This window comes from Musca domestica, unplaced genomic scaffold (assembly GCF_030504385.1).
Source record: "Musca domestica strain aabys unplaced genomic scaffold, Musca_domestica.polishedcontigs.V.1.1 11, whole genome shotgun sequence".
Classification (NCBI taxonomy): Eukaryota; Metazoa; Arthropoda; class Insecta; order Diptera; family Muscidae; genus Musca; species Musca domestica.
In genome coordinates this window covers 20,197,030-20,224,538 of record NW_026712133.1, presented here as the reverse complement: position 1 = coordinate 20,224,538, position 27,509 = coordinate 20,197,030, and the positions used below count along the sequence as shown (strand labels likewise).

At 36.5% G+C, this 27,509-nt stretch overlaps 3 protein-coding genes across 3 annotated transcripts; all 3 read right to left on the bottom strand.

Moving 5' to 3' along the window:
• Nucleotides 1–5,601: 5,601 nt before the first annotated feature.
• On the bottom strand, nucleotides 5,602–10,845 carry LOC101899933 (adult cuticle protein 1). The gene is made up of 2 exons (XM_005187881.4): nucleotides 10,713–10,845; nucleotides 5,602–6,288 (listed from the first exon to the last, which is right to left on the bottom strand). The coding sequence occupies exons 1-2, from the start codon at nucleotides 10,716–10,718 to the stop codon at nucleotides 5,869–5,871; spliced, it is 426 nt and encodes a 141-aa protein (XP_005187938.1). The 5' UTR covers nucleotides 10,719–10,845; the 3' UTR covers nucleotides 5,602–5,868.
• Nucleotides 10,846–17,818: 6,973 nt separating this feature from the next.
• LOC101899758 (adult cuticle protein 1) lies at nucleotides 17,819–18,804 on the bottom strand. Its single transcript, XM_005187880.3, has 2 exons — nucleotides 18,701–18,804; nucleotides 17,819–18,615 (listed from the first exon to the last, which is right to left on the bottom strand). The coding sequence occupies exons 1-2, from the start codon at nucleotides 18,704–18,706 to the stop codon at nucleotides 18,235–18,237; spliced, it is 387 nt and encodes a 128-aa protein (XP_005187937.1). The 5' UTR covers nucleotides 18,707–18,804; the 3' UTR covers nucleotides 17,819–18,234.
• Nucleotides 18,805–25,271: 6,467 nt separating this feature from the next.
• On the bottom strand, nucleotides 25,272–26,264 carry LOC131806970 (adult cuticle protein 1-like). The gene is made up of 2 exons (XM_059131960.1): nucleotides 26,164–26,264; nucleotides 25,272–26,097 (listed from the first exon to the last, which is right to left on the bottom strand). The coding sequence occupies exons 1-2, from the start codon at nucleotides 26,167–26,169 to the stop codon at nucleotides 25,690–25,692; spliced, it is 414 nt and encodes a 137-aa protein (XP_058987943.1). The 5' UTR covers nucleotides 26,170–26,264; the 3' UTR covers nucleotides 25,272–25,689.
• Between the last annotated feature and the right edge of the window lie 1,245 nt (nucleotides 26,265–27,509).

Below are 27,509 nucleotides of genomic sequence, written 5' to 3'. Positions count from 1 at the left end.
GTATTCCAAATCTATCGGTTCTCCCAAAATTTAAATTGTACCGAATTTAGTACCTTTGTATTTTAGTACATTTGGGTCATTGCTTTATGCTAATTAAAACGGATTGATATTCTAAGATAACATAGTCTACTCTTTTCATTATTTCCTTTTATGGATACTTGTTTTACATTACAGCTTGAATATCTTTGAATTGACTCAAATTCGAATTAAAGCCCAATAGCTCAACCACGGTTGTGTAGGGTATTTTTAGACAACTTTTTTTTGGACTGTGTGTAGGAAGGACAAGTGTATGTTCAAATATTTCACAATTAATTCTTTAATTTGATCCAATTAACTCTATTGTTATGACAAATAATTTGTGGAAATTTCAGCTGATACATTCTTAAAAAAATCATTCTTACCGCACTACCTTAACAACCCATGCAACGTTATTTCCAATCTAATTTTAAGTAACCGGATTTTGATGTGGTTTTTCCTGGAATATCAACAAATTGCATTATTTCTGTAGGTAATTCTTAACGTTTATGCGGATCTCCGTGTGCTGAAATAGTATCAAATAATTATCAACATTTTAATAAAAATAAGCTAGAGGGTTTAAGTCGACCACTTATTTGTGTAAACCGATTTTGGTAGACGTTCCCGTAAAGATTGGGCCGACATATCCTAACACTGAATCTAATGTTAGTGGAAATATTACAATATGCGGAGTTCAAAGAGAACTGGGAAATATTTTCGCATTTAACGAAAATTGTGATTATTAAGAAGAAATTAACTCTTCGTTGAGATCTTTAAAGGAGATCTAGTGTTCTTTAAAGGGATATTCGTCGAAAGTTTCAAATATTTGTGGAAATAATCGGATCTAAAAATTTGATGAAAATGCAACAGTGATTTCCCACATTAAGGAAGTTTTTATTTAGTAAAGTGTTGACCTTATGTGAGGGAAATATGGGAATGAGTGGACCAGTCAACTAGTCAGTTGTAGCACCTTATTTAAATGTTACGATTTTGACCTTTGCGGGGTGGTACAAGAAGGAATGAGGTCATATTGTCAATTTTCTCACCTGAATTAAATTTTTCCAAAAATTACGATATACATATTTTAAACTATATCATCATATATAATATGAGGTTCGTATTTATTATACCCTACAACACTATGTGTTGGGGGTATTATAAGTTTGATTGGGCCAAAAATTATGTAACACCACGAAATATTGGTTTCCCACATAGGAAAGTATATATGGATCTTCCTATCTCGCCGAGATGAGTCGATCTAGCTATGTATGTCCGTCCGTCCGTCTGTCCGTCTGTCCATGTTAATTTGTCATCACTCTACCGGTCGCAATTATGGGCCGATCTTCACGAAATTTGGAATGGAGGTCGGGGTTGGGCCAGAATAGAACCATATTTCTTTTTGAGATGATCGCCAAATGTTTAGGGGTTGAAATGGACCAAATACTGAAAAAATGTCGGATTTTGCAGTAGCTATACAGGTCGCAATTATAGACCAATCGACGCGGAATATCGCATGTAGCTAGAGTTTAGGACGGGGAAGAAGCCTACCAATTTGGGTGGTCATCGGATAATATTTAGCGGGTAAAATAGACCATATATTTTGTGTTGAAAAAATTCAAAATTTTTCATTAAACCGCGAATATTTTAAATCCCGGCGAAATCACAAAGCCATGACAAGGTTACTTCTGATCTTACATTGATGTTAACATCCAACAAATCGGATATATAGCAAAATATGTGCGATATATATGTTTATCAAAGAAGATATGCTTGAAAATCTCTTATATGTCGAGAACGGCTGAACTGATTTCAACATTTCTCATTAATTCAGAATGGCCTCTTGCCAGGAAAGAAAAAACGTCTAAAAAATCGCATAAAAATATCTCTCTAAAGATGAAAATATTGATTTTGTAAAATTTTCTCACATTTTTTCAATTTTGTCATATTTTTGGCATATTTTCATTTTGAATTAAACATTTGGTAATATTTCCACAACTAAGTAGTTATGTCATCAGAATATCATATACAGATCGCATTTATGGCCCGATCCTTACGAAATTTTGCATGGGGATAAGATGAGGGTCAGAATAGAAGCCTACTCTTTTTGGAGATGATCGCCATATATTTAGGGGTTGAAATGGACCAAAAAACTGCAAAATTGTCGGCAGGTCGTAATTATCGCCCGATCATCACTCACATTTGAAAGGGGGTTACCGGACATTGCAAAAGCCAAGCAGTTTTGGATGGCCATCCAAAAATATTCAATGTGTGAAATAGTTTGCCAACTTTTGTAGACAAAATACGAAAATGTCCATTCCAGAGACTTTTTCGAGAATTCACAAATACAGGAAAGACGCACTTCTGACTATTTCGTTAACGCTGATTTCGTTGAAGAATATAGTCAAATGTCTGTATCTCATATAGATGCGTTTCAGTCAAAAACCAATAATAAATGTTAATCTTTTGCCACTTCTGAGAGATTATAGGTCTTTGGGAAATATTGGTTCCAGATCTAGGAAGACCATTTACGTGCAACATCTACCAATAAATTGGAAATGAGCAAATTCGTTTAAGTTGCTATTATTCGAAAATTAGAGAACGAAACCTGATGGTTTTCTTTTATATAAACTGTATCGTTTATTATAGTGTTGTAGGGTATTCAACGGTCGGCCCCGCTCGACTGTAGCCTTTGCTTACTTGTTTTTGATGTAGGTTTGACAAAAATATATCGAAGAACCAAAACCGATATTCCCTTCGAGAGTTATTGCGTGCAGAGAGAGACAGACGTACATGCCTAGATCGTCTGCAAATTTCCTGAGAGACATGGGGTTTAAAAGACTAATTTCTATGACTGTGGGTATAACAAGTAAAAGAGACGTTAATCACAATATGGAATGGAAATTTTCGAAATTATGTCCGATATACGGATGTATAGGATTATTTTTAGAAGAATTGTTTTTTTGCTTTCTATAATCCCAAATATCACTACGATGTAAAATATTTTAAAACCATAATAAATTAAATTTTCGGCGGTACCTAAATATGAATATAATATCGCAATATGGAAATGCGTCGATCACTTCACACAATGGTAAAATTTGGTTGAATATGAAAAAATCTATTCAATTTGGGCTGATAAATTAGATGAAGATGTATATCAAGTCCCATAAAAATCTGAGCCGATCTCGATAAAACTTGGCAGAGGTATTTTCAGTATCAAATATCATTGTTGTGGAGTGCATATTACGCATGTGAGGAACTATAACAACAAATCGGATAAAACATATATATCGGAGCTATAGCCATATCTGAATCGATTTTCACCAAATTTATAGTACTTTTTTCTAGGATGATTTCAGTCGGATGTGCCAGAATTCACTGAACTGATATTGGTCATTTGGTGCAAAATTAACCCGAAATTGGCTGAAGATATATATGTGAGCTATATCAAAATCTGAACCGATCTCTATAAAATTTACAGAGGCATTTCTATGCTATACCTGATAGTCGACACTAAATATCGTTGTTGTGGAGAGTATTTTACGGGTGTGAGGGAGTAAAATACAAATACAAAAAAATACAAATCTTTACTCGATTTCCAATTTATTGTGCACCAAATGGTTAATATAAACCAGAATTGAATGAATTTTGGCACATACTAACGAATTCAGCCTGGATGAAAGTGTATGAAATTTGGTGAAAATCGGTTAAAATATAGCTATAGGTCCCACATATATATCTTTCATCCGATTTTGTATTTTACTCCCTCACACCCGTAAAATACTCTCCACAACAACGATATTTAGTGTCGACTATCAGATATGGGAGCTATATCCAAATCTAAACCGATCTCGATAAAATTTGGCTAAGGTATTTCTGAGATGTATTTAATATTTGATATATTACGGTTGTGGAGGAGAAATTTAACAAATCAGATGAATAATACATATGGGAGCTATAGCTATATCTGAGATGATTTCCACTAAAATTTCATCCAATTTGGCCTAATATTACACGTTTGGTGCCCAATTAAAGGCATACCGGAAGAAGGGAGCTATATGTAAATCTCGACCGATTCTCACCAATTTCAATAGGGTTCGTCCTCGGGATAAACAAATATTGTTTGCAAAATTTCATCTCAATCGGATGATACATGCGGCCTGCATTTTGTTCACAAAAATACATGGACAGACGGACTGACTAACATGCATAAGTCGACTCAGAATGTGATGATGAAGATCCTCAAAAGTAACTATGGGTCTAACTCGTTTCCTTCTCCATGATACAAACAAATGCACAAAGACATAATACCCTTACCACTATGTGGTGTATAAAAAGATATCGGGTCAAACAAATGATTTGTGCAAAATTTCATCTCGATCCGGTAATAAATGCGACCTGTACTTTGTTTACCAAAATGCATTGACAGACGTTATATGGACTTACATCCAATGTTTCCGTACAAAACTATTTCAATGTCTCCATGTGTATACCCTAAAAACCAAGGAATTCCAAGTCTATCCCTCTCTATAGCAAAATTAAATACCACTAAGTTATTTTCGTATTATTATAGCATGCATTTTCAAAACAATATCCGTATCTCAACTTCAGATACCACCAATTATCTCAATATCAAATTTTCTGAATTTTATCTCTATCAATTAATTCAATACCATATATAGTACCATCCAGTACTTTTCGTACAATCCTGAAACCATCTCCATATATCCAGGCTACACACGATCTTATACACAAAATTCAGATTTCAAGCCAATTGTACCAAATATAGTAATATTAGTGCTATTTGGTACTTTTCGCTACTTTTGTTCAAACCTTGGTTCTTATACTAAATTTCAAATTTTTAGCTGTATCCGTTGGCATTATACCAAATGGGACCATTTTACAAGTTTATAATATTTTAGAGTTTTTCGTAATCACAGAGTTTGAATTTTCAAAAACCTTTTGGTACATCTACCCTGCATTCTATAAGTGACTCTCATTCCAAATTTTAGAATTCTACCTCATTCCGTTTGTCCAAATTTTCAATTTGTATTCAATTTATAGTACATTTCATACCCCTTCAGTACGAATTTCCAAAAACTAGCCTTATCACACGCACCTCGCAAAATTTCACGATTTTAGCTTCAGCCGCCTGGGCGTTGGTTCTCGGTCAGTCAGTCAGTTATGTCAATACCCTTATATCATATCATAGATGGCCTGTCAGAAATTGTGACGTACATGACATATTTTCCCGATGTATGATACATGCGTCGAAAAGTCGGAAACCTATGCAAAAAATAAGAATTTTTGTCAGAAACACGGCGATGAATATTTGTTAAGCTTATTATAATTCTTGTCTATCTATCTGAGAAATTGTTCATAAGCAGCAGCCTTCTGTTAGGTTGCGGGGAGTATCAACGAACTTGAGGTGTATTATGTGGGATATTACAATATTATAGAAGTTTACGACATTTTATACGTCTGTACGATACTTTTTACAGGTTTATGACGTTTTCGACGTTAACAACTTTTCGAAAATCGAACACCTAAAAACTGTCAAATGAACTATAGATTAAAAAAAACATATACATTTTTAAATGTTTTTTATTTCATGATATTTTTTTAATTCTTGCATTTTGCTGTTAAAGGAAACAATCGGTTTTATTTCAGGCTCGAAATGGGTTTTTGGGGAAATATGGGGACTGAGTGTGTGTGCTAATTTATTTTGGTTATTTGCTGCTGTGAAAGATATTTCGATGACAAAATTCCTTTCAATATATACATAGCATGATGAAAATGTTGAACTAGTTGGATGTCAGATATTCATTAGGTTCCATGGCGATTTTTACAAATTTAATGTGTACCAGGAGCAGGAGCCACATTCACGGAAGTGGCGGAGTTAAGGTGACCAGCCAAAGGAGCGGTGTGGACAGCGCCACGAGTCTTGGCGACGTAAACACCAGGTCCATGAGCACCATGAGCCAAACCAGGTCCTTGGCTCAGAGAAATACCGGGATAACCACCCCAAGCGCCATAGCCATGACCCCAAGCTTCACTAACATCGACAGCGGCGTGACCGGCATAAGGTCCAGCCCAAGCACCATGAGCAGCCCAGGGTCCACCCCAGGCTCCATGTCCAGCCCATGGTCCACCCCAAGCTCCGTGACCACCCCAAGCTCCATGACCCCAGGCAGAAGCATCATGGGTACCGCCCAACAACAATGATGATTGGACTCCGACAGCAAGGGCCAACAAGACGACAGCACAAACGAACTGAAAATGTAAGAAATGGAAATTCGTGAACATGGTGTGACAAATATTATAAAAAGATTTTAAAAATCCGTCTTCAAATTTGTTGGAAAGAGAAAACATCGCGTTACAATGGAATTATTGAGAGGCGAGTGTGGTGGGCCGGTCAAATGACCGCCTAAGTGGTGTTATTTAATGTCTTTAAACTATTTTTACATGATTATTTTAAAGTTCCTGTCTATACAGACGAGCACGCTTCTATTGAAGTAACATTGAGGCATTTATTCGAGAGGTTGCGGCCGAAATATTTGTTGCCAAAACGTAGTCGCGGTCAATATTTTCATGAAATAGTCTTCAAAATTGAATTCTATAGACCGAACTATAAATTCGTATAAAGATTTTTTGCATTTTTCAGAATTTTTTTCTCTTTACCTGTACAAAATACTTTGTACATACTTATGAGTGCGGTTGAGGCGCTGGGAAAAACTAGCAATAAGCAATCAATATTCAAAAATTACATGTTTCCCAGCCGCCATAAAATACCACATGTGAACAATTCGGTGATCTTGTGCGCTGACGCATATGATAATGTGTCAGATAATAAAGGTTATGACCCACACGCACAGATGTCGATGCGCTCAGTGGATGCACAAGACCACTAGAATGAAATGATAAGCAGCCCTGCAATGTTCTCCATTCAATATTAGAGAACAAATGTGTGGCTGCGACTAGGTTAAGTTAGATTAGTTTCAGTATTACGTAAGAGAAATATTTTCATAATAAATTTAGAATTGAATCAACAGCCAAACAACTCGGTCGTATTCTTTTCTCTCCATTTTACACTACCTCTCTCTCTCTCTCTCTCTTAACAAATTACCCATTAAATATTATCTTTACCACTTAGTGCAGTGTAAAAATATCATAATCCTTTTTAAATTTTTGGCCAGCGGAAAACAATTTCGAGAGACTATTCCTGGAAAAGAATTGGAACATAATATTACTAAAGATACAACTGAGAACTGTTACGATTATAGACGCCTAGGATGCGCATCAGAGCTATGACTTTTAATCAATCCTATTGAATTTGATTTCGTATTTGAAGTTCATAATTGGTACTACAGCCTATGATAGAAAAGTGCATATGCAGGTCTTTGTATAGCACCCATATACGTCCCTATATTCAGTATTTGGATGATTTAAGCGTCGTTGATCAACAAAACTATTTAAAATTTGGTATTTGATGTTCTATTTTCACTGATAAAAATATTTGTAAATGCCCACATCTTTGAATAGCCGCCATATAACTGCATCTACCGATATTCGGTACTTTGATGATTATTTTTTCAACGAAATTGATCAAAATTTGGTATTAGGAGTTTGTAAAGGGCATTACGTCCTAAGACAGAAAATTACCTATGAAGGTCCACATCTTAATATATATCTTTTAATTTTCGAAGCTATTGCTATTTTGATAGTGTTAGAGGTATTACTCCCAATTAAATTTTTTGAAATTTTGTACGTTGCTGCTAAATGGTGGAGGGTATTATCAGCTCTTTATACCCTACATTACATTGTGGTGAAGGTATTATGTCTTTGTACATTTGTTTGTAACATGGAGAAGGAAGAGAGATAACCCATAGTTACTTTTGAGGATCTTCATAGAATCGCTTCTTGAGTCGATTTATGCATATCAGTCCGTCCGTCTGTGCATGTATTCTTGTGAACAAAACGAACCCTATTGAAGTTGGTGATAATCCGATCAGATTTGGATATAGCACCCATATATATCCTCAACCGATTTCGGGTTAATTGTGTACCAAATGGCCAATATCAGTCCAAATGATGAATGCATTTAGGCACGTCCGATCGAATTCGGCCTAGAAGCAAGTACATCAAATTTGGAGAAAATCGTTTAAGCTATAGCTCCCATATATGTGTTTCATACGTAATATGAATTCGACGACAATGATATTTCGTACCAGATATCTTATAGAGCTCTGAAATACCTCTGCCAAATTTTACCGAGGTCGGTTCAGATTTGGATATAGCTCTCATATATATCTGCACCAAATGGCCAGTATAAGTCCAAATTACCTGAATTTTGGCACATCCGACCGAATACAGTGTAGAAGCAAGTACATCAAATTTGGGGATAATCGGTTTAGATATAGCTATAGTTCACATATTTATGTGTCATCCGATTTGGTGTTTAAGTCCCCTACTTTCGCAATATGCACCCCAAAAGAACGATGGTTGGAATCAGATAACTTATAGAGCTCAGAAAAGGCCGGTGTTAAATTTTTTCAAAATAGGTTCAGATTTGGATATTGCTCTCATATATATCTTCAACCGATTTCGGAATAATTGTGTACCAAATGGCCAATATAAGTCCTAATGACCTGTATTTTGGTACATCCCGCCGAATTCAGTCTAGAAGTAAGTAAATAAAGTTTGGAGAAAATCGGTTCAGATATAGCTATAGCTCCCATATGTTTCATTCGCTTTGAATGATTCCGCAAGAACGATACTTGGTACCAGATAAATTATGGAGCTCACAAATACCTCTGTGAAATTTAATAGATATCGAATCAGATAAGGATACAGATCCCATATATAGAATTATCCAATATCAGGTTTATTGTGCACAAAATGGCTAACAAGTACTTTAAATTTGGTGAAGAACGGTTCAGATGTAGCTACAGCTCCCACATATATGTTTTAACCCATTTGTTGTTAAAGTCCCTCACATGCGTAATATGCACTCCACAACAATGATATTTGACACCGGGCATCAGATACTGCTAGAAAATACCTCTGTCTGTTGAAATCACGATACAGCCTACATTATGCTAGGAACACAATTGGAGCGAACGACGAATTTTTTCGCGGCGTATGTTCGTCGTCAAAAATAAAACACATATGTGTATATGGAAGTGCACACAATCACGGCACCGGCAAAAATTTCGTCGGTCGCCGCGAACTCAATTAGCTTTATTTCTATTTCATACGCCGGCGACCGGCGAACAAAACAGTACAAGGTGGCCATAATTGTACGAATTTTATGTGTTTTAGTAAATAAAGTTACTTTTTACTTTAAAATTTGTTATGGTCACTCTACTATCTGTTACTCGTATAAAAAAAACATAATTAATTTGTTTATTTATTTGTGTACTTGCGCCTGAGTGAAGATGGATATCAGTGAATTTATAATAGAGAAGATGGACAAAAGTAAAATTATAATAGAGAACGTAAAGAATTATGTGTTCTTGTATAATTCATTGTAGTCAACAAATGAGCAAAAAGTAAACAACTTCATCAGCTGTTTTATAATTTCGTCGGTATTGTGTTCCATACGACGAATTTTCGCGGCTCATTTTGTCGCCGCGTAGGGCGAAATTCGTCGTTCGCTCCAATTGTGTTCCTAGCATTATTTGACGTAGAGCGTCAAAATGTAGCATAACAATTTGTATTTTGTCTGGGATGGTTGGTATTGAAAATGATATATATCGGTCAACGTTTTGGTATAGTCCCCATATAACGGTACCTCTCAATATTCGATATTTTGATGTTCTTTTTGGCTACATTTTTCCACGAATTTGTCTAAAAATTGGTATTTTTTAAAAGAATTTTAAAGAATTTTAAAAAGATTTTAAAAGAATTTTTAACAGATTTTATTGTTTTTGAGAATTGCCAAATTCGTTCCAAAAGTTTGAGGGGATTCAAAGTTCAGCCCGGCCGTACTTACAGCTTTTTTACTTGCAAACATTTGCAGAACATTGCATAATCGGGACTTGTTCTAATAGGTAAATTATTTTCTTTAAAAATGTTTGCCCTTACTTTTGGAGGCATCAGAAGGAGGTCGCCGATATTGCTCATCACTGAATTCAATCTAAGTTTGATATTATGTACCAAGTTTGGACCGAATCGTTACTCTCTTCGAGGCGTATAGTGCGTACAAGCCTGCCACACAGACAGATAGACAAATGGACACCTCCTCTATGGACCTTCATGACAAAATAATTGTTGCATTGTTGCTATTTCTTTTGCTATGCAGTAGATACCTCCTGATTTATAGAATTTTGAAATTTACGCCACCAAATTGTTTAAATTGTTTAATGCTTGTTTTGGCCCAACACATAAAAGCATATATAATTGCCTTTGTCCCAGTGTCAGATTGTTGGTGGGAGGTTAGCTTTCTCCCCAATAAAATGACAATTTCGACAATAGCAATTTCTTGATATTAATCAGAAGTAGTTTTGTATTATTTTTGCTCTGTGAACTTCCTATATTATTTTTTTTTCGTTTTTATTCAAAACTTTGTTGTATTTTCTCACTTTTGTTACTTCGATAATACGAATCAATTTGCACACAGTTTTCAACAATCTTGTTTATAAGTATTATGCACACTCTTTCAACATCCTTTTTCAATATAAATATTTTTTATTTACCTTCATGTTTAGTTGAAAGGATTCAAAACAAAATCGGAGTATTGTATTGACTGAACGATATTTCTATTGTTTCTGATTTCTTCAACAGAATGCGACGAACTTTTATACTAAACAAAAAAAGAACGGTTTTTAATTGTGGCATTAGATTCTACTCTGGTGTGATTTTCAAATGCCACGCCAAAATAGCAAATTGAAAAACAACAACAACAAAGGCAAAAACAAAATTTAATAATAATAATAACAATGTTGCAAATCAACAGTCCGATTTGTAAAAGTGAGCGTGGCGAGCAAATTAACTCATAACCGGAGCACAAAGAAAATATTCGCCAATGTTAACACCAGCGCCTCAATTATTACTATTTTTTTGCAAGTGCAACTTTCTGCTGCTACGAGGGAGAGGTGCCACAAATCAGTAGCAGCACTCGCAAATAACAGTCATCGAGGGTATGTATGCAGCATTGAAAACTTAAGTTGTAATTGAACATATGGCATGGCATGGCAACTTGACCACTTGTGATCTTCGGCCTTGCATTCTTGGAAAATTGTTTCGAATGCAATCGCCAATACAAGGAACGTTAGATTATGAAGTGACCTTAAATTGTATTGTCATTCACACTCAAGGAAAATGAAACAAAATCCTTGATATTACATGTTTTACTGGAATCGGAAGCATGACAATTAGGATCGGTCCAGTAAAATGACATTCGGTTAGATTTAATAATTGGTTATTGCTGGCCTGTGTGGTGTTGTAATTGATATTATACCATCAATTACAACACCGCACAGGCCAGCAGGTATATCAGGTGAAATATATGACTCAAATCGAATATAAATAAAACTAAAATCGGATAAAGGATATATATGTGAGTTATATTCAAAAATTAGCCTGATATCTGTACTTGCTTCTAGACTGAATTCGGTCGGATGTGCCAAAATTCAGGTCATTTGGACTGATATTGGCCATTTGCTACGACGATTCTCACCAATTTCAATAAGGGTCGTCCTTGGACCAAACTAATATTGTTTGGAAATTCTAATTTCAATAATAAATGCGACCTGCATTTTCCTCACAAAAATACATAGACGGCCGGATGGACGGACTGATATGCATAAATCGACTCAGAAAGTGATTCTATGAAGACCTTCAAAAGAACAAATGCACAAAGACATAATACCCTTACCACTATGTGGTGTAGGGTATAACAAGGCACGGTCGACGAAAGGGTTTTGGTTGTAAGAGACAAAAACAACTTACATTGTTATGTTAGTTCGTTCAGTTAAACGAAAGCATACCAATTGGAGAGATAACAAGTTAAAAAGTAGTAAGTTCGGACGGGCCGAACTTTGAATACCCTCCACAATTTGGAACGAATTTCAATATTTTCAAAAAATAAAATCCTTAAAAAATTCTATTAAAATTTTAGAAATACCAAATATAGCCGTTATATTGGATATACACGATACGACGTGGATCTACATAGGCATTGTTTGTCATAAACCTTTACCATATTCAAATTCGAAACTTGAAATAAACGACTAAAATCATCAAAACATCGTATTTGGGAAGGTGCCGTTATATCGGAACTGTGCAAAGACCTGGACCTGCATAGACAATTTTCTGTCACAGATTGTGGCATCCATTACCAACTTCAAATACGACATCTCAAACAATTTCGGTGGGTATTGTACCTAAAATCGTCAAAATACAGAATATAGGGAGTTACTGATATATGGGGCCTATATGAAGACCTGGATTTGCATAGCCATAGCCATAACGAACTCTAAATACGTAATTTGAAACAATTTTGGTGAATAATGACGCTAAAATCTTCAAAATACCGAATATTGGGAGGTACCGTTATATGGGGGCTATATGAAAACGTGGACCTACATGGTCCATTTATAAACTGCAAAATTTTAGCTTTCTATCTCAATTCATTCAAAAGATAGCGTGATTACAACAGACAGACAGACGGACAGACAGACGGACATGGCTAAATCGTCTTAGAATTTTACGATGATCAAGAATATATATACTTTGTTGGGTCTGACATGAGTATTCCGAGGAGTTACAAACGGAATGACGAACTTAATATACCTACCATACTATATATGGTGGAGGGTATAAAAACATACGTGTTATCCGTCTTTTCTTTCATTTACAACATTGTTTAGGAGCATATCTCGCGTTTCATCTTCAATTTAGACTTAACCTTACCTCTAAATCAGATAGTTATTTCATTTTAGAACTGTTTTATAATCAGGTGAAACCAATTGCTGTTGAAAGGACCATTCTCACCTCGAAATATTGGTTTTGGACATAGGATGTTCCGTATAGATCTTCCTATCTCGCCGAGCTGAGTCGATCTAGCTATGTGTGTCCGTCCGTCTGTCCATGGTAATTTGTAATAATCAGGACGCATTTATAGCTGGATCCTCACGAAATTTCACACGGAGGCAGGGGTAGGGTCAGAACAGAAGCCTATGACAAAAACTTACTATGTTTCATCCGATTTAGGGTTTTAAGTCCCTCACATGTACAATATGCACTCCCCCAGAATGATATTGGAAATTCGTTCAAAACGGTGGGGGGTTTTAACAATTCGTCCCTGCCAAACTTACTGCTTTTTAACTTGGTTTTATCATTTAGGATATTTGGTTCTTAAGGAGTAATAGACGATTGCCCACAGACTCCATATATCGGAATATGTTTCTTGGTTATGACCCTGTTTTCCTACAAATTTCCTGGTTAGTCTTAAGTACATATTATAAGTTCGGTAGTAGAAGAAAAGTTTTTCTCTCTGTTTTGTAGATTTTCAAACCACCACGACCAAAGATGGTTCGTTTGACCATTTTTAAAGGTTTTCGACTGTCGTAAAGTTGTAATCGTGTAAAACGTAGAAAAAGTATAAAACGCCATGAACTGTTACAATATTTTAATATCCCATATAACACATTCCAAGCTGGTTGATGAAAATTTAGGTCCAGGGAGCTTAAACAGGAGACTGGATTTTTGTTCTATGTAAATATGAAATGAAAAATTTTATTGGGCCAAAAATTATGTAACACCTTGAAATATTGATTTCCCACATAGGAAAGTACATATCTCGCTATCTCGCCGAGCTGAGTCGATCTGCTATGTATGTCCGTACGTTCGTCCGTCTGTCCATGTTAATTTGTAATCACTCTACAGGTCGAAATTATTCCCCGATCTTCACGAAATTTAGAATGGAGGTGGGCTAGGGCCAGAATAAAAGCCTATCGCTTTTGAAGACGATCGCATAATATTTAGGTTGAAATGGACCAAAAACTGAAAAATGTCTTGATATTGTAAATGCTCTACAGGTCGCAATTATAGACCAATCGACACCTAAATTAGCATGAGGCTAGAGCTTGGGGCTGGGCAGGAGCCTTCCAATTTTGATGGTGATCGGATAATATTTAGTGGATGAAATAGACCATAACATTTATGTTAAGTAAATGTCAAATTTTCCATTAAACCGCGAATATTTTTAATCCCGACGAAATCACAAATAGACGAACAAGTCAATTCTGACAGTTACGTGGATACCGATAGTAAATATATCGGATATATATAGCGAAATACATACAATCTGTATATACAAAGGAAGGGGATGTTAGCTAGAATGCTTATATCTCATGAATGGCTTGGCCGATTTTGACAAATTTTGTCAATTCAGATTGTCCTCGTGGCATAAAACTATAAAACTTAAAAAAATCGCATGGAAAGATGCCAATAATAATGTTAATATAGATTTTGTAGTATTTTGAGGCATTTTTTATACCCTACACCACAAGGTGGTCAGGGTATTATGTCTTTGTGCATTTGTTTGTAACAGGCAAAAGGAAACGAGATAGACACATAGTTCATTTTGATGAGCTGCATAGAATCACTTTCTGAGTTGATTTATGCATGTCAGTCCGTCTGTCCGTCTATCCGTCTGTCCGTCCGTCCGTCCGTCTGTCCATGTATTCTTGTGAACAAAATGCAGGTCGCATTTATTATCCGATTGAGATGAAATTTTGCAAACAACATTTGTTTGGCCCAAGGACGAACCCTATTGAAATTGGAGATAATCGGTAAAAATTTAGATATAGCTCCAATATATATCTTCGTCCGATTTGCCTTTTATTGTGCACCAAACGTGTAATATCAGCGCGAATAGTATGGAATTTTGCACATACAACCAAATTAGGCCTGAAAATAAGTATGCCAAATTTTATCGAAATCGGTTCAGATATAGCTATAGCTCCCATATATATTGTTCATCCGATTTGTTATTTTTGTCCTCCGCGGCCGTAATATGCACTCTGTAACAACAATATTTGGGGAAATATATCAAATGCAGCTCAGAAATACCTTTGCTAAATTTTATCGAGATCGGTTCAGATTTGGATATAGCTCCGATATATAATTCGTCCGACTTACCATTTATTGTGCACCAAACGTCTAATATTTTGTCCAAATGGGATGGAATTTGGCACATATAACCGAATTTAGTCTAGAAGGTAGTATGCCAAATTTGGTGAAGATCGGTTCAGATATAGTTATAGCTCCCATATATATTGTTCATCCGATTTATTGTATTTGTTACCCACTGCCGTAATATGCACTCCGTAACAATGATATTCAGGGAAATATATCAAATACAGCTCAGAAATATCTTTGCCAAATTTTATCGAGATCGGTTCAGATTTGGATATAGTTCCCATATATATTTTTATCCGATTTCAAATTAATTTTGCACCAAATGGGCAATACAAGTCCGAATTCAAAAGATTCAAATGCTTCGGCATATTTAGTCCTTTGAATTTTAAATTATAATTATATTCATAGCGTGTATGATTGAATTCTCCTATAAAAACTTTTAATTATCATAAAATCGGCCCCGCCCGACTTTAGGACTTCCTTTACTGGTTTTATTTTATATTTTTAATCGCATGCGGTTTTTTCAATTTGACTTGTATTGTTGAAGTATACATTTTGTAATATTTTTTCACCTTACGACACAGGTTGGGGTTATTATATACAGGTTGTAATTATCGTTCAATCATCACGAAAATTTTCACAAGGGTAGGGTCAGGATCAGAATGGCTAGGCCAATTGTTTTCAAAGATGTCCGCAATGTATTTAGGGGTTGAAATGGACCAACAACTAAAAACCTTCCTGATTTTGCTGCCGTTATAAAGGTCGCATTAAGTTAGAGTTTAGAACAGCGGGTAGAATGGACCACTAATTTTGTGTGAAAAAATACCAACATTTTAATTCTACCGAAAGGCTGATATTCAGGGAAATATAAATGAGTTTTAGAGATACAGAGGGTCTCTTGCTTTTGGAGATGATCGCAAAATAATTACCTAAAACAGATCAAATCTCCTGATCACTCAATTGAAGCCAATCGACAGGCCTGAGAAGAGAGTTAAGGGCAGGGAAGAGTTCTAGCATCTTGGATGACCATTGGATTACATTTACAAAATGGACCACAACAACTAACAGCGGGACGTAAATATTGGGCAAATGTCCCTGGTTAAAATTCTAAGGGTAATATCAGGGCAGTGTTCCTCCTTCAAATTTAGTGTTCCTCCTTCAAATTTAGTGAAAATCGATTCAGAATGCAAATATGCCTTCAAATGTTGATAGGTAATATGTTCTACTTCAAATAAATTCTTTTGTTACGGGAGCTCTACTAAATATGCATAGCGGTGTAGGGTGTTATATAGTCGACCCCGCCCGACTTTTGACTTTCCTCACTGGGTTTATTATTTATTCTATTTGGGATAAATAATCACACATAAGTTCACCGAATATCAATTCATTTTTCTTCATATGAATTAGTATACATTTACTAGAACATCATAATTAAAAAACCAGTAAAGAAAGTCTTAAAGTCGGGCGGGGCCGACTTTATGATACCCTACACCACTTTGCTAATTAAGTAGAGCTCGACATAACAATTAAAAGTTTTTATGGGAGAATTCAATCATACACGCTATGATTATAATTATAATTAAAAGTTCAAAGGACTAAATATGCCGAAGCATTTATATCTTCTAAATTCGGAATTGTATTGCCCATTTGGTGCACAATTAATTTGAAATCGGATAAAGAAAGAGCTATATCCAAATCTGAACCGATCTCGATAAAATTTGGCAAAGATATTTCTGAGCTGTATTTGATATTTTTTTTATATTTCCCCAAATATTGTTGTTACAGAGCGCATATTACGGCGGCGGTGGACAAAAATAACAAATCGAATGAATAATATATATGGGAGCTATAGCTGTATCTGAACCGATTTCGATCAAATTTGGCATACATATTTTCAGGCCTAATTTGGGTGTATATGCAAAATTCCATACAATTCGGGCAGATATTACACGTTTGGTGCACAATAGAAAGCAAATCGGACGAAGATATATATGGTAGCTACATCTAAAATTTTACCGATTATCTCCAATTTCAATAGGGTTCGTCCTTGGGCCAAACAAAAGATCTTTGCAAAATTTCATCTGGATCGGGCAATAAATGCGACCTGTACTTTGTTTACAAAAGTACATGGACAGACGGACGGACGGACGGACAGACGGACGGACATGCATAAATCGACTCAGAATGTGATTCTATGCAGATCATCAAAAGGAACTATGGGTCTATCTCCTTTCCTTCTGCCTGTTACAAACAAATGCACAAAGACATAGTACCCTGACCACCTTGTGGTTTAGGGTATAAAAATGATCTGTCCAAAATCGAAGTCCAGATTAGTTTCTTATAATTTCGTATATTTGTTTGTTATTGATTGGGGCCCATAGACGCCATATATCGGGAGATGTTTTTTTGATTATGACCCTGTTTTCCTGTAAATTTTCTTGTTAGTCTTAGGTATTTATTAACAGGGAATACTCTTCAAGCTATTTTTTTGGGATTCGGTTCGCTGTTTTGAAAAGTTTTCGAAACACCACGATCCTCTAATTTTGGCTGCGCGTTCCACTTCTCTCCAGGGAGATACACCACGTTATCACATCGTAAAACTTCTTTTTTTATTAGAACATTACTTCCCGTTCCCATTGAAAAAATCACATTGACATAAGTTTTTAATAACTTTATTCTGTTACATTTCGTTTCAGATAAGTATGTATGGTGTCCTTACAATAATAAGTATGAGAAACAATAAACGAACGATATGTGTGTGTAGACTATAACAAAGTTCTCTTACATGTAAAAGATCAAAGACCAATTCATGAAAATATAGATCCTGTTTTTATGTACATTTTTTTAAGGATTTTTTTCTTGTTGCAGCTAGTTATAAAAAGGAGAAAGGATATGGAAAGAGAAGCAAAAGAGAAAAGAGAGAAAGTAAACGAAGAGAGAAGAAATTCAGTACAAAGACATTAGTAGTTCAAAGAGAATGAACAACTAATGGGTATAGATGGAGGTGGTAGGTGGAAACGTAAAACTAGTTTGGTGTCCTGTGTCAGCTGGTAGAGATGTGCCTGTGGTCGTTTAGTGTGTTCCTGGAGCAGGGGCTACATTCACAGAAGTAGCTGAGTTGATGTGACCAGCCAGAGGAGCGGTGTGGACAGCACCGCGAGTCTTGGCAACATAGACACCGGGTCCATGGGCACCATGAGCCAAACCGGGTCCTTGGCTCAGAGAGATTCCGGGATAACCACCCCAAGCACCATGGCCCCAGGCACCATGACCCCAAGCTCCGCTAACATCGACGGCAGCTGGACCTCCCCAGTGGCCAGCCCAGGGACCGGCATGAGCGCCCCAAGCACTATGATCAGCATATGAGCCTCCCCAGGGACCGGCCCATGGACCACCCCATCCCGAAGATTGGACACCAACAGCAAGGGCCAACAAGACTACGGCAAATGCGAACTAAAATCAAAAGAAGGTAAGACAATTTATAAATTCCGTCCAGACAACTATTCCCAAAAGGATGCTCTCTATTTAATCCTCATACCTTCATGTTGTTGAAAGAAGGATATGAAAGAACTGAAAGCGACAGCGAGAAGATTGTGTTCAACGAACGCCTTAAGATTTGATTCTGATTTTCTTAAGCAAATTAAGCCAACTTTTATACTAAAATAATTTGTATGGCTGCAAGTGAGTATCTCTGTGTATGCCTCGGTGTGTGGCATTAGACGTTTCCAGTGTTATTTCTGAATGCCACACCAAAAAATTTGAAGAAAAACAAAAACAACCAAATACCAATAACAACAACTGAGAAATATCTTGCAAAAATAGTTTTTTTTTCGGTTTTCCAAGCTTAGCTATTTTAAAGTGAGCGTTAAAATATATAATAATCGGAGCACCAGAGCAGCACCTTACAATTGTAACAACTGCCACCTCCACCAATGGCAACAACAATTGACGGTTGTTGTTGTTTGTTGTTTTGTTGCCGCCAGCGTAGCTGCTGCTGCAGCAAAATGTTTGCCTCCAAATAAAAAACCTGCAACATTTGACAATTAAATGGTTACTGGTCATCTTGATGTGGAATTGGAGTTTCTATTTTCGACAAGAACACTTGTCTAATAACTTATTTTTTATGGCATGTTTGGTTGGCAGGGAGGGAGGAATAGAGGGAGCGAACAGCCCAAACAATTGTTTGATGTTAGAAATTGGGCGTTGGTTGCAACGAATTCAATTGAATTAATTTTTTGCATTGTTTCAAATTCAATTGAGATATGAAAATTATTTATTGCCACAGGAACTTTATGAATATGAAAATTGCGAAACTGATATGTTGCTAAAGTACAACTACATACATACATGCACTCCCATACATCCACTTGTATATGGATTAACTGACAGGCTCATAGAATGACTGCATAGCTCATTAGATTGCAACAGTAAATGTTCGAAGTTGTACTATAGGGCTTCCATGTAGTAGTACCCTACACCAAGTAAATGTAAACGAGTTAAAAAGCAGTTAAGATTGGCGGGCCGAACTTTTGATACCCTCCATCATTAGGGGAAAATATTTTTTTTTTATAATTTCTAGAGATATCAATCTAAGATGTTAATTTAAAATAACTAATTTGAAAAGTCGAGGACCCATATAAAGAATTTTCTTTCAGGGGTAAAGTATCCGAAATTATGTGCAGAATTACAGACAATTCCGTTCTGTGGCTATAATCACTAAAATACCGAGTATATGAGGGTACCGATATATGGGGGCTATACGATATCGTCAATCTATCTATCTGGAGGTACCGTTATATGGAAACTATACGATATTGTGAATCGATATCTACAAACTGATCAAGATTATTTTTATACCCTCCACCATAGTATGGAGGGTATATTAAGTTTGTCATTCCGTTTGTAACACCCCGAAATATACATTTTAGACCCCATAAAGTATATATATTTTCGATCAGCATAAAATGCTATGTCGATTTAACGATGTCTGTCCGTCTACCCGTCTGTGGAAATCACTCCAGCTTCCGAACGAATTGAAATAGATTGATAAAATTTTACTCAAATGTATATTATGTCTGCAGGACTTTTGGTATTGAAAATGGGTCATGTAGGCCCACGTTTTGGTATAGCCCCCATATAACGGTACCTCCCGATATTCGGTATTTTGACGATTTTTGCAACAATATTCAATGGAAATATTTCAAATTTGGTATTTGAAGTTCGAAATGGATGCTACAGCCTAAGACAGAAAATTATTCGGTTCTTTGATGATTTTAGCGACATTATTCACCGGAATTCTTTCACATTTATTATTTGAAGTTCGTAATGGATACTACAGCCTAAGACAGAAAATTGTCTGTGCAGGTCCACGTCTTCGTATAGCCCCCATATAACAATACCTCCCGATATTCGGTATTTTGATAGTTTCGCATTTGAATATTGTAATGGCATATGACAAAAGTTACCTATGCAGGTCCATATCGTCGTATTGACCGTAATGTAACAGCTACATTCGATATTTTTAAGATTTTAACAGCATTATTAACGGATTTTATTGTTTTTAAGAATTGCCAAATTCGTTCCAAATGGTGGATGGTATTCAAAGTTCGACACGGCCGAATTTACATCTTTTTTATACCCTACACCACATAGTGGTAAGGGTATTATGTCTTTGTGCATTTGTTTGTAACTTGGAGAAGGAAACGAGATAGACCCATAGTTACTTTTGAGAACCTTCATAGAATCACTTTCTGAGACGATTTATGCATGTCAGTCCGTCCGTCCGCCCGTCTGTCCATGTATTCTTGTGAACAAAATGCAGGTCGCATTTATTATCCGATTGTGATGAAATTTTCCAAACAATATTTTTTTGGCCCTAGGATGAACCCTATTGAAACTGGTGAGAATCGGATCAAATTTAGATATAGCTCCCAAATATATCTTCATCCGATTTCGGGTTAAATGTGCACCAAATGTCCACTATCAGTCCAAATTACCTGAATTTCGGCACACCCAACCGAGTTCGGCCTAGAAGCAAGTATATTAAATTTGGAGAAAATCGGTTCAGATATAGCTATAGCTCCCACATATATCTTTCATCCGATTTGATGTTTAAGTCCCTCATATTCCTACTATGCACTCCACAACCGTGATATTTGGTACCAGGTATTAGATGGAGCACAGAAATAGCTGTTATAAATTTTATTGAAATCGGTTTAAATTTGGATATAGCTCCCATATATATCTTCATCCGATTTCGGGTTAATTGACCACCAAATGGCCAATATCAGCCCAAATGGCCCGAATTTTGGCACATGTGACCGAGATTAGCCTTAAAGCAAATACAACAAATTTGGAGAAAATCGGTTCAGATATAGTTATAGCTCCCATATATATCTTTCATCCGATTTGGTGTTTAAGTCTCTCACATTCGTAATATGCACTCCACAAGAATGATATTTGGTACCAGATATAAGATACAGCCCAGAAATAGCTGTTTGTAATTTTATCGAAATCGGTTCAGATTTGGATATAGCTCCCATATATATTTTCATCCGATTTCGGGTTAATTGTGGACCAAATGGCCGATATAAGTCCAAATGGACTGAATTTTAGTACATCGGACCAAATTCAGCCTAGAAGCAAGTATATCAATTTTAGTGAAAATCGGTTCAGATATAGCTATAGCTCCCATATATATGTTTCATCCGATTTAGAGTTTTAGTCCCATACATTCGTAATATTCACTGCACAACCGTGATATTTGGTACCAGGTATTAGATGGAGCACAGGAATAGCTGTTTTAAATTTTATCGAAATCGGTTCAGATTTGGATATAGCTCTCATATATATCTTCATCCGATTTCGGGTTAAATGTGCACTAAATGGTCAATATCAGCCCAAATCACCAGTCTAGAAGCTAATACGTAAAATTTGGAGAAACCCGGTTCAGAGATAGCTATAGTTCGTAAAATGCACGATAGAATTAGATAGATTTTTTCAGAGCTCTATGAGATATTTGGTACAAAATCAAAATCTATCTAATTCTATCGTGCATTTTACGAACTATAGCTATCTCTGAACCGGGTTTCTCCAAATTTTACGTATTAGCTTCTAGACTGAATTAGGTCTTATGTACGAAAGTTCAGGTGATTTGGGCTGATATTGACCATTTAGTGCACATTTAACGCTAAATCGGATGAAGATATATATGGGAGCTGTATCCAAATCTGAACCGATTTCGATAAAATTTAAAACAGCTATTCCTGTGCTCCATCTAATACCTGGTACCAAATATCAGGGTTGTGGAGTGAATATTACGAATGTATGGGACTAAAACACTAAATCGGATGAAACATATATATGGTTGCTATATCTATATCTGAACCGATTTTCACTAAATTTGATATACTTGCTTCTAGGCTGAATTTGGTCCGATGTACTAAAATTCAGTCCATTTGGACTTATATCAGCCGTTTGGTGCACAATTAACCCGAAATCGGATGAAGATATATATGGGAGCTATATCCAAATCTGAACCGATTTCGATAAAATTACAAACAGCTATTTCTGTGCTGTATCTTATATCTGGTACCAAATATCATTCTTGTGGAGTGCATATTACGAATGTGAGAGGCTTAAACACCAAATCGGATAAAACATATATATGGGAGCTATAGCTGTTTCTGAACCGATTTTCTCCAAATTTGTTGTATTTGCTTTAAGGCTAATCTCGGTCACATGTGCCAAAATTCGGGCCATTTGGGCTGATATTGGCCATTTGGTGGTCAATTAACCCGAAATCGGATGAAGATATATATGGGAGCTATATCCAAATCTGAACCGATTTCGATAAAATTTAAAACAGCTATTTCTGTGCTCCATCTAATACCTGGTACCAAATATCACGGTTGTGGAGTGCATAGTAGGAATGTGAGGGACTTAAAGATCAAATCGGATGAAAGATATATATGGGAGCTATAGCTATATCTGAACCGATTTTCTCCAAATTTGATATACTTGCTTCTAGGCCGAACTCGGTTGGGTGTGCCAAAATTCAGGTAATTTGGACTGATAGTGGACATTTGGTGCTCATTTAACCCGAAATCGGATGAAGATATATATGGGAGCTATATCTAAATTTGATCCGATTCTCACCAGTTTCAATAGGGTTCGTCCTTGGGCCAAAAAAATATTGTTTGGAAAATTTCATCTCAATCGGATAATAAATGCGACCTGCATTTTGTTCACAAGGATACATGGACAGACGGACGGACGGACGGACGGACGGACGGACGGACAGACGGACGGACATGCATAAATCGACTCAGAAAGTGATTCTATGAAGGTTCTCAAAAGTAACTATGGGTCTATCTCGTTTCCTTCTCCATGTTACAAACAAATGCACAAAGACATAATACCCTTACCACTATGTGGTGTAGGGTATAAAAATCGAAAAATCTATCTTATCATCCTTTAGCGAAACAATATTCGAAAGCTTTGAAATCAAAATCGATACTAAACGTATTTGAAAAATCAAAGACATGATTTTTTGGAAACAAATATTAATTTTTGTATTAGACTATATACCGCAGGGAAAATGGGAATTTAGGAAATAAGTGGGATGTAGTGAATGTTTAAAGTAGAATCTGCCTGTCAACCTGAGATAACTGGTTAACAAGGGTGTCAAGAATAGTTTTAACAAAAAACAAGCAAATTCAGCAAAGTTAGGCCGGACGGAACTTTTAATAGCCTCCACAATTTGGAAGGAACTTGAAAATTTTTTAAAATATTTCGACGAAAAATACGGGTTAAATGAAAACCGTGATATGGGAGATATACGAAAGCGAGGACCTGCATAAGTATTTTTTGTTGTTACAGGCTTCAGTTCCTATTACGAACTTTAGTTACGAAATTTCGTTAAAAAATGTCGCTAAAATCATTCAATTAGCGAACATAGGGGGGTACCGTTATTTGGGGGCTATACGATACTGTGGACATATATAGACAATTCTCATCCAGAGGATTAATTGCTCAGAAGGACTCGTCTGGTGTGTGGGAATATTCAGACAATTCAATTAAAACAAGTAAAAAACATTAAGTTCGGCCGGGCCGAACTTTTAATACACTCCACCTTAGGGTAAAGGAAATATTAGAAGAAATGTGGCAAAAAACATTAAAATGCTGAATATCGGGAGGTACCGTTATATGGGGGCCATACCAAATCGTGAAGCTACACATGCAATGTTTTGCCAAAGGAGCTAGAACCCATTATGACCTACAAATACCAATTTTCAGATATATCCGTGAAAAACTGTGGCAAAAATCATCAAATTACAGAATATCGGGAGGTACCGTTACATGGGGGCTACCACACGAACTGGGACCCATTATGATCTACAACTACCAGTTTTTAGACATATCCGTGAAGAAAAGTGTCAAAAATCATCAAAATACCGAATATTGGGAGGTACCGTTATATGGGGACTATACCAAAACGTGGACCTATACATACAATGTTTCGCCATACGAACTAGGACCCATTCTGGCCCACAAATACCATTTTCAAAATCGGTGAAAAAATGTGGCAAAAATAATCAAAATACCGAATATCTTGAGGTACCTTTATATGGGGGCTATACCAAAACGTGGACCTATACATGCAATGTTTTGCCACACGCACAGGGACTCGTTATGACCTACAAATACCAACTTTCAGACAAATCCGAGAAAAAATGTGGCATAAATCATCAAAATTCCCAATATCGGGAGGTACCGTTATATAGGGACTATACCAGAACGTGGCCGATATATCACATTTTCAATACCAACCATCCTAGACACAATACAAATTGCTCTGCTAAATTTTGACGGACAGACAGACAGACATCTTTAAATCGACTTAGAATTTTATGCTGATTATGAATGTATATATATATTCTTTATGGGGTCTACGACGAATATTTAAGGATGTTACAAACGAAATGACAAAGTTAATATACCCTCCTTTCCAAGGTGGAGGGTAAATAAATAAACTTATGAAAATTCATATAATCAAAATTGATTCTGAATTACAAACACATATCCGCTTAAGATTTTCAATATCTTTATTTCACTATCAAAGATATTTGTTTTTACATTTTTTTTTTAAGATTTATGTTGTTGCAATGTTTTGTTGTTTTCATATTTACAGTTAAAGAGTGAAGATAGAAGTTGGAGGATATAGGGCATAGTTGGGTGTAGAGTTTTGTGTTCTGTTCGCAGATATTGTTGTTGTTGAGTATTGCCATTGTTCTGGGACTTGGTGTACAGGACTTGGGATGATGATGTTAGACATTGGACCCAGTAACGCCTCCTTCACCAGATGGTAAAAGTTGTGTGTGCTAGTCGGTTGTTGGTGTTGGAGGACGTGAGGAAACCGAAAGAAACTCCTTAGATGTGGAAAAACGGGATTGAAGTTGAAGCATAAAATAATGTAGCGCAGACTTTGTTAAATCGGTTTTATCAGTTCGAAATGCCAATGGTTATCTAGTGGGTTCCGGGAGCAGGGGCCAAGTTTACTGAGGTGGCTGAGTTGACATGACCAGCCAAGGGAGCGGTGTGAACGGCACCACGGGTCTTAGCCACATAAACACCGGGTCCATGAGCAGCTGCGTGTCCAGGTCCTTGGCTCAATGAAATACCGGGATAACCACCCCAGGCACCATGACCGGCTGGCCCCCAGGGGCCATGACCAGCAGGACCCCAAGGTCCAGCAATTCCACCCCACACACCGGCGGCATGGGCACCTGCCCATGGACCACCCCAAGGGCCAGCCCATGGAGCGGGTCCTGGCACAGCTGGTGCCACATATGAAACACCTGGTGCAACCTGAGCTGTTAACAACGATGACTGGACTCCGGCGGCAAGGGCCAACATGACTACGGCACAGACGAACTGGAAAAGCACACAGAAATTAAAAAGGATATCCAAGAAATATTTTTTCATATTTCCAAAAATTACCTTCATGTTGTAGGATTTGAGGATAAGGATATAAACGTTGAAAATTAAACTGAAAGCAGTGTTCAGCGAATGCTTTGCAATGCGATTCTATGCTGCTAATTGAAAATGTGCTAACTTTTATACACAAAATCTCGCCTGCGATATAAAATATTTCTGAGAGTTTTTTTGCTCTGCTTTTTATTTTTTGTTTGTTTTGTTTTGTTTTGGCCACGCCAAAAATTAGAAAAACTACAAGAACAACTAAACTAAACAATTCAAAACTTTGGCCATTGTAATCAGAGTACCAAAACTTACATCTACCACCCCACACACCAACTCACACACACACACACATCCACGACGTTAGAGTACACGCCCGTTGTTGCAGCCGCACAAGTTGTAACAAATCAGAGGATAAGAGTTGCATGATTTGTTTGTTTTGCTTTTTGCTAAAATATTAAAAGTAACGTTCCTTCGCTTGTTGTCGGCACAAAACTCCTTTTTCCGTACATATATAATTGAAAGTTTAGCGGCCTTATGTAGGTACTTGCAATATTTTTTTTTGTGGAAATAAGTTTGAACTATTTTCCAACAACAAAATAGAAAATAAGTCCGTCTATTATTGGCCTGTTCAAAAACCTACAATAATCTACTAGTTCTGCTAATTTTTCGATATCCTAAACAGTAAACATTTATAAATTTTTCCAGAACAGAACAGACCAGAGACATTTTCATACCCAATTTTGGGTATTCATTTAGAACGTGGCCCTTAAGAACAAATACATGAAAAATAAAGCTTACGGCCAGTCAAACTACCAGTTCTTGGTTTTTCACTTTTATTATTAGAGTAGTCTACACCTATAGATTTTGGCTACAGTCGAACAATTTCAGGCGTTGTTTTTTAGATTAATAATATAATAGTAAAATTCCTGTTATAACATGGTTTTGAAACCGCGTTAGAATTGGGACAACCAGCATTACTGTGAAATGCTCACGAGTAATGCAAATGTTTGTTACGGTTTCTTAATTTTTCTCTGAGATATACCTAAGCTGAATAAGTTTGGTGGTACAGTGATCAACCGGTTCAGATGAAATTCTACGTGCAGCATCTGCATTTCTCACAGCTAAAAGTACATAATATACGAAAATTGTGACAATTCCGTTTTAAATACAACCCTAATTAATTATACCCTCAGCCATATGTCTAGAGAGGGTATATATCATTTGATACGGCCCAAAACGTGCCCCATCGAAATAACTGTTATAGACCCAAAACTGTTTGGAACAAATTCGTTTCAGGACATTTGGAGTCGATCGAGCGATGTCCGTCCCTCCGTCTGTCTGCCTGGCTGGTGCGCATGATAACT